At 43.8% G+C, this 8,541-nt stretch overlaps 1 protein-coding gene across 13 annotated transcripts in view; it reads right to left on the bottom strand.

Annotated features, from left to right (window-relative positions):
• ABLIM1 (actin binding LIM protein 1) overlaps window positions 1-8,541 on the bottom strand; it is a 300,260-nt gene that overhangs the window by 142,228 nt on the left and 149,491 nt on the right. For all 13 annotated transcript variants that reach the window (XM_073904157.1, XM_073904155.1, XM_073904161.1 and 10 more), the window contains exon 2: window positions 3,342-3,476. In XM_073904157.1, coding sequence (XP_073760258.1) covers window positions 3,342-3,476 — 135 coding nt within the window. The remainder of the gene's footprint in view (window positions 1-3,341; window positions 3,477-8,541) is intronic.

Below are 8,541 nucleotides of genomic sequence, written 5' to 3'. Positions count from 1 at the left end.
AGGAAAGAAAGGAAAGAAAGGAAAGAAAGGAAAGAAAGGAAAGAAAGAAAGAAAGAAAGAAAGAAAGAAAGAAAGAAAGAAAGAAAAAAATGGCCCTGGCCAATGAGAAATTTCTTGTTCTGGACATGGCTCGAGAATATTAGGACAGTTGTTGCCTCTTCGGGGCTATAACTTCCCTCCATTATCCCAAACCTTCAGTAAAGTCTACTGAAAATAGCTGCCTTGTGTTCATGGTATGTTGGGAAATAAAGAGGCATGGTGGCCAATGTGGGGTGAAGCAACGTGTAAGGAGCAGCATTCACAAAGGGAAACCAAGAATTTGGTACTGGAAAGAATTTGGAGCAAGAGGGGACCACAAGAATGCAAACCTCAAGGACTCTTGGGGCACCTGGGTGACTCAGTTGGTTAGCATCCGTCTGCAGCCAGGTCATGACCTCAGGGTCCTGGGATCGAGCCCTGCCTCAGGCTCCTTGCTCAGCAGGGAGTCTGTTTCTCCCTCTCCCTCTGCCTCTGCCCCCCATTCATGTTCTAATAAATAAAATCTTCAAAAAAACAAAACCAAACCTCAAGGACTCTCTAGAACTGTGTTGTCCCATACTGTAGCCGCTAACTATAATAAAGGGCTTTTTAAATTATTTATTTTTAAGATTTTATTTATTCGACAGAGAGAGACACAGCGAGAGAGGGAACACAAGCAGGGGGAGTGGGAGAGGGAGAAGCAGGCTCCCCGCAGAGCAGGAATTCTGCTGCGGGGCTCAATCCCAGGACCCTGAGATCAAGACCTGAGCTGAAGGCAGACGTTTAACGACTGAGCCACCCAGGCACCCCAAAAGGGCTTTTTAAAAAAAGATTTATGTATTTATTTTAGAGAGAGAGAGAGCACGCAAGAGGGGAGAGGGGCAAAGGGAGAGGGGAGAGAGAGAACTTTAAGCAGACTCCCCACTGAGCACAGAGCCTGAGGCGGGGCTTGATCTCAGGACCCTGAGATCATGACCTGAGCCAAATCAAGGGTCAGACACTTAACTGACTGAGCCACCCAGGTGCCCCTACAAAGAGCTTTTGAGTACTTGAAATGTGACTAGTCCAACCTGAGATGTATTAAGCTAGTATGAAAAAAAATGTCAAATATCGCAATAATTTTTACATTAATTATATGTTGAAATGATAATATTTTGGATATATAGAGATTAGAGACATTATGAAAATTAATTGCACCTACCCCCTTATACCTTTTTAATATAGCTATTCAAAAATTTAGAAATTATATACGTGGTTTGCACCATATTTCTATTTGGACATCACTCTAGAATCTTGGGGAAAAGGAATGAACTTGCCAGAGTATAAGGAATGAGGAGCTTAAGTCATTTTCTTTGGATATTAAAGAAAAGGAATTGGGGACATAAGATAACAGATATTGGTAGATTAAGTGTGAGAAAAAACAAACAGGAATAAAAGACATTTATTTTAGTAAAGTTTTGTTAAATTCAAAATAGTTCCTACAAATAGCAAGCGCTCCTACAATATGATTCAATTCATACAAACATTTGACTTTTCAGGAGGACATTCATAGCATGAAACAAAGTCTATGGGAAAACGTTCTAACATAAATAATTTACATTCAGTCCTTAGATTTACACTAGAAGAGAAAAATAGCAAGGAAGTTTCCATCCGTGAGGGATAAACAAACATGTCTTCTAATTCCTTAGTGTGCCGAACAGTGACTACCCACATCTGAGACTAACACTTTGTACTTTTAATTAGAAATACAGAATACATGCAAGGCCTCCATTGCTTGTGGACCGTGTATCTGTTGCAGACCAATACCCCTTGAGCCATGTTGCAGGAAATTTATGAGCAAAAAATAAAACGGAATGTAATGCCTAACTCTAAGTTAACCAATCTGGATGTAACCAGGAAACATTTTTCTCTTACATGCTAAGAGGCTCTAATTCAGTGCCTCTGGGTTCTCTATTATACACAGACATTGTTCTGTGTATATGGAATCGGTAAACTTCAGACCCGGGATGACTTAAGTATCACATGGTCTAGTCTCTTTATTGTCCAGATAAGGACATGGGGCCACCGAGAGACAGGTAACTTGCCTGAGATCACAGAGCGACTTAGTGGCAAGGGCAGGACTCCAGCCACAGAGAATGGCAGTACAGTTAGGACCCTGGATGAGACTCTCGTGTTTCTTGAAGGCCAACTTGAGTTGCCTGAAAACAAGATTTCTGGTACTTACTCCTACGGGTTTGTGGAAGAACTAAAGAATCCCTCTCTATAAAATGTGCATCACAGCCTTCTGTCATGCTCAATGGGAACTAAACTGATGTCCTCCCCTCCCCTTAAGTCTTCTCACCTGAGCCATATGTTAATGTTCTTTCTCAGAAGAGTTTACCCTCAGTGAAACAAACAGATAGGCCCCCGCCCCTCCTATTTTTATGTATTTGACTGTCCCTAGGTAGCATCTCCTTGAAAGCCTCCCTGGCCAGGGATGGATGGCTTAAGATGGCAATGCTGAGTTCACAAACTAAGGCACTGAGAAGGAATGCAGTTCCCAGGGATGAGAGTGGCCAACACACGCAGAGGGCAGAGTGAGCTACAAAGCAGGCTCATCACCTTGTCTCTCCTTCCACCTCTTCTCCTGGATCCCTTAACCCAGCCTGAGCTCCCCACATGACCTCAGCTCAAGTAACCTGTTCCTCAAATAAATACACAAACCACTTTCTTCTTCCTCTCTTTTCCCATTCAGCCCCGCCCTACCTCCAGAATAACAGGTCAGCGTATGCCAGGATGCCAACAGTTACAAACCCCAAAAGGGAGGCTTGTTAATGGCAATCAATCTCAACTAGTTAGCTTCTTGGAGACCTTCCAAGTGTTGTTGATTAATTCTCACTTCTGAATACACATGTGCATGCACACACACAATGTTCCCCAATCACCCCACAGCATCCAGTGACTTAGAACCCTAATCTTATAAACTTGCCAGCCCTTCTATAAATAATGGCTGTTGGGACAACGTTACTTTGGGATGAGAGTCCTTCATTTCAGGGGGAAATAAATATAAAGTACAAAACACAAAACTGCGTTTACTATTCTCGCTCCTCCCAGGATCAGGACCCTCAATAAACACCGAAGGCATATGGGCCATAGATCTTTGGGGGACTCGGCCTCCCCCTTGAGTCTAATCCCACCCAAACCAGAGAAGGAAAGTGATGCCAGGGCTTCTGAGCACATTCACTTATCACCTGATGGCCTGGCATGGGGTTCAAGGGATGGACCCCGAGGTGAGCACACAGATGACAACATGCCATGAAACCAGGAAGCTGGAGGCAGCATACCTTTGCAGGTGAAACATTTGATGTGGAAATGTTTGGTCTGGACCCGAAGTACTTCACCCTTGCACGGCTCCCCACATTTATGGCAGTGAATGACAGGCTTCTCCGATGGGTGGTGGGGGTCCTGAGGGTGGGCCACTGGAAAAAAAACAAGAGATGCATGTGAGTAGAATGCACTCCTACAAAAGGGGTCATGAGGGGCATACAGAAATAGCCCCATAATTATGTTATCTAAGGAGCCACACGTTGATTCAAGATGGATGAATTGAGCCCCTTCCCTGTGCCATAATCATGAAGATACATAGAAAAAATAAGAGAATTGTGGCTTTAACAGTCCAGTGGAGAAAACACTGGGCTTGCTCCTCTGGGAGCTAGCAACCCTCTTTCTTCCTCCCAAACTTCTCTAGGACTACGTAATTGGGCCGTTAAACATATGATACTGTTTGGTTCGATATTTTGTAATATGTATTTGTAATATGTCTTTATTTTGGTTTAGAAACACCTTTCAGTAAAGAATTCCCTATAGACTGTAAGTTCTTCAAAGCTGGGGGCAATTTCTTAAAGTTCATATTTTTTGCCCATTTGTACTTCTCCTTCCATCCTCCAGCTTCTCAGAACATAGCAGAATGCTCATGCACCAAAGGAGCTCAGCAAATGTTTCTTGACTCGTTAGGTAGCATGCACTGGCCAGTGGCTCGTCTCGTCTACCAGAGAGTCACCCCTGATCTTCATTTGGCAACTCATTTAACCTCTCGGAGGCCTACGATGAGCCTCGTGTTGTGTGCACATTTCCTGATACACACAATGTGGGCAGTAATTTTTTTTAAAAAAAAGAAGTTCCTAATAACTATGTGGAGCTCTCTGAACCTCAGCTTCTTTTCCTATAAAACAAAGGGGATTGGATCAGGCTCTAAAATCATAGGACAGGGCTTACTGGCCTTATTCTTTGAGTTTCCAGAGGTTAGCCTTCAGAAAATGGAAGTTCTTGTGACCACCCTGCCCCAGGGGTAAGATTTACAGCCTCTCCTTTATAAAGACTGAGCAAGGCTGGGAGAGGACATTGTGGCTTTCAGCTGACCAAAGCTCTTCATTTAACTTGCAATTCCTCCAGCCAGAGAAGGCAGATAGGCACTTTGTACTTTTTTTTTTTCCTGATTTGGGTCCTCAGGAGGAGGAACCATGTGATACACAGAAATGTGTTACATAAGTATCCTCATGAGCGCAAAATGGGATAAGAACAGTGAACCTAAAATTAATCAACCAACACAAAGAACAAAGATGATTTTTTTTCCCTGCAACAGTAAAACCAGGTTGGACAGGGGGGAGATGTGGGGTGATATGCTGAGATTCAATTTTTAGAAAGCCCGTTCCAGCAAGGAGCTCGCTGGACACTGCAGGGATAATGGTGCATTGTTTCTCTCAGACCCCTGTAATGTTCTCATTTCACCTGGAAAGAGTCTGAACAACGAGGTCCAAATAATCCATTACTAGCTAAATTCTGAGAAACAAGGTGGTCCTTGTGAGATTTTGACTAGGAACAGGTGTGGCTTCGGGTTAAACACACCTGATCCAGATTCTCTGCATTGGCTCTGGGGAGTGTCCACCAAAGTTACCAACACCGTGACACACCTGCATTTCCTTACCTGCCCCCTGGGACCTCTCTTGGAAATGTGTATTTATGCACCAAAGGAGCTCAGCAAATGTTTCTTGACTCGTTAGGTAGCATGCACTGGCCAGTGGCTCGTCTAGTCTACCAGAGAGTCACCCCTGATCTTCATTTGGCAATTCACTTAAACCTCTCAGAGAAGAGGTTAAACAGAAGTCAGTATTACCTAAAGGAAATAAGGAGGGGCACCCTTTCAAGATTGCTAAAAAACCATTGACTTTTAAAGTGATGTGTAAAGAGGCCCCAAATCTATTTGCCTGGACATTAAAAAAAAGTTTCTCTTGGGGCGCCTGGGTGGCTCAGTCGGTTAAGCATCCGACTCTTGGTTTCGGCTCAGGTCATGATCTCAGTGTCGTGGAATGGAGCCGAGTCGGGCTCTGCGCTCAGCAGGGAGTCTGCTTAAGGTTCTCTCTCTCCCTCTGCGTGCTCTCTCTCTCAAATAAATAAGTCTTTATTTATTTTTAAAGATTTTATTTATTTATTTATTTGAGAGAGAGAGTGAAAGAGCACAAGCAGGGGGAGCAGAAGAGGGAGCGGGAGAAGCAGGCTCCCTGCTGAGCAAGGAGCCCGATGTGGGACTCGATCCCAGGACCCCGGGATCATGACCTGAGCTGAAGGCAGACGCTTAACCATCTGAGCCACGCAGGTGCCCCAATAAATAAATCTTTAGAAAACAAATTTATCTTTACAATATCTGCTTTAAGTGCTGGAGGAGAATACGAGTTTCTTTTCTATATTTTTTTTTAAGTTAATTCCTGCTTCTTGTGAGAATGGAGGAAAGTAGTATTTATTGAGCCTCTATCTACTAAATGCCAGGCATGGTGCTAAGTGCTTACCCATAAGTCATTCTATCCCCTCCTCACCACCACCTCCCGCTCTTGGTGACATGGGTAATATTATTCCCATTTGACAGGTAAGTAAATAGAAAAAGTTCTTGAGCAACCTACCCAAGGAATGATAAGTAGAAGCTTGAAGATCTACACCCAGGTCTTTCTGACTCCCAAACTTAGGCTTCTCCCATGCTATTTGTCTCAATCACAAATTGTTGTAAGTCAGGCAATAATTGATTGAGCCAAGCTCCAGTGCAGTTCTAAAAGCAACAGCTAGGATTTGACTGATGAAGGGAACACACACCACGTGTGTGATAAAGTATCACCCGTGGGCTTGGCACCCAGCAGTACTCCTCCAAGTAGCTGTGCTGATCCCCTGAATCAGAACCCCCATGCCATAGATTAAAAATGCTGATTCCTCAGCCCCACTGAACTCGGGGTGGGAATCAGGGTTCTATCATTTTTGTAAGCTCCCCAGATGATTCTTTTTTTTTAAGATTTTATTTATTTGAGGGTGCAGAGTGAGAGAGAGAGAGATCAATCAAGAACGGGCAGGGGGAGGGGCAGAGGGAGGGGCAGAAGCAGACTCCCCTCTGAGCAGGGAGCCCAATGTGGGGCTTGATCCCAGGACCCTGGAATCATGACCGGAGCTAAAGGCAGACGCTTAACCAACTGAGCCACCCGGGCGCTCTCCTTAGATGATTCTTATGCATACGACAGTTTAAGAACTATTTTCTTAAAATTCAAACAGTATGGATAAGCAAGTTACAGGAACGTTAGAGTGAAGGAGGCAATCCACAAGGCCGTCCTCCTCAGAAACAATATTGGAGCACAGTGGACCTCTTGGCCAGAAGGGAGAATGCATTTTTTGATCAAAAAACTGCACTGCAGTTTCTCTTGACACTTGAATTCTTTATAGCTAAGCAAGTAAGCCATGCTGAGTAATGATGAGGGAAGGAAAATATCATTTCACTTCTTGGCTTTTCCCTTTGCCTCAACTGGCACCAGTCGCAAAGGTCAGAATTGGGATCAGCATTTGCATTTTGCAAGCATTTCCCTTTGGAAATATATATTACACTCCGAAGTCCTCCATGCCCAGAGGTGACCTTTGTTCTCACCCAGAGATGAGCAGAGGCTCTATCGCGTTTATTTGCCTCTCCATCATACATCAGCCCAGGCAGATCAGAACCACCCCCTTGCGAAGGAATGGGCTTTTTTTTGTTTTTTAAGATTTTATTTATTTGTTAGAGAGAGAGAGCGCGCACGCACACAAGCAGGGGAGCAGTGGGGAGAGGCAGAGGGAGAAGCAGGCTCCCTGCTGAGCAAAGGAGCCTGATGCAGGATTCTATCCGAAGGCAGACGCTTAACCGACTAAGCCACCCAGGTGCCCTGGAATGGGCTCTTCTTATTAGAGAATTGACAGAAGATTTTTGACAGAGAATTGACAGAAATTAAGATCTTATTTTCTTTAAAATTCAAAACAGTATGGATAAGCAAGTTACAGGAACGTTAGAGTGAAGGAAGCAATCCACAAGGCCGTCCTCCTCAGAAACAATATTGGAGCACAGTGGACCTCTTGGCCAGAAGGGAGAATGCATTTTGACAAAGACCAAACGAGAGCACTCATTTCATCTCAACAGTGTCGACAAAAGAATCTCTCCCCTTTTTAAAGATTAATAAAGAGGTTCGTTTTACATAGTGCCTTTGTCAGTTTGGTTAATACCAAATGTATGTTCGTTGGCTCCATTTTACATTTTTGAAATATGCTGAGTCAGTGACAATGCGGCTTAGAGTAAATTCTATACTCTTATCGCCAGCTGGCTCTGTTGCTAATTTTTACACAATTGCTCCATCTTTCAAAGCCTGGATGGTCCCCACTTATTCTACTGATAGGGAGGCTGAGGGGTGAAGAGCCTACGTTCCTCGTCCCAAGTTACTAGCAAGTTATTGGCAGACGTACGTTTAACAGGCTTCCTGACTCTTCCTACTATACCAAGTAGTCAGTGATTTGCCCTGGAACTTGCATAGATAAGCTCAAAATCTTTCATGGCTCAACAATTCATTGCTAAAATAAGAGTAGTACAATGAAATCCCAAATGCATGGTTGCATACTTTCTGAATACTGAGGAAATATATATGAAGAGCTAGAAGTCCATTTGCCCAGAAAGGTAAAGGGATTCCTCCACCTTGTAATATCCAGTTTGGACGGATTCCACCTACTCAGATAAGCAGCCCATGGCAAGCTGGAAAGTTTCACACTGTCTGTCACAGGCAAGCAAGGCCAGTCACATCTCTGAAACTGCAGTTAAGGATGGAAGTCAAAAGTGCCATTTTGGATGCATTACTTTTTTTCCCCCATTTTTATTGTTATGTTAATCACCATACATTACGTCATTAGTTTTTGATGTAGTGTTCCATGATTCATTGTTTGTGCATAACACCCAGTGCTCCACGCAGAATGTGCCCTTTTTAATACCCATCACCAGGCTAACCCATCCCCCCACCCCTCTAGAACCCTCAGTTTGTTTTTCAGAGTCCATCATCTCTCATTCTCTCATGGTTCGTCTCCCCCTCCGAATTACTCCCCTTCATTCTTCCCCGCCTGCTATCTTCTTCTTTTTTTTTTAACATTTATTGCATTATTTGTTTCAGAAGTACAGATGTGATTCAACAGTCTTGCACAATTCACAGCGCTCACCGTAGCACA

Source organism: Callorhinus ursinus, unplaced genomic scaffold (genome assembly GCF_003265705.2).
Source record: "Callorhinus ursinus isolate GAN/ISIS: 27379988/994484 unplaced genomic scaffold, GSC_fseal_2.0 scaffold20, whole genome shotgun sequence".
Lineage (NCBI taxonomy): Eukaryota > Metazoa > Chordata > Mammalia > Carnivora > Otariidae > Callorhinus > Callorhinus ursinus.
This window is presented reverse-complemented; position numbering and strand designations above follow the sequence as displayed.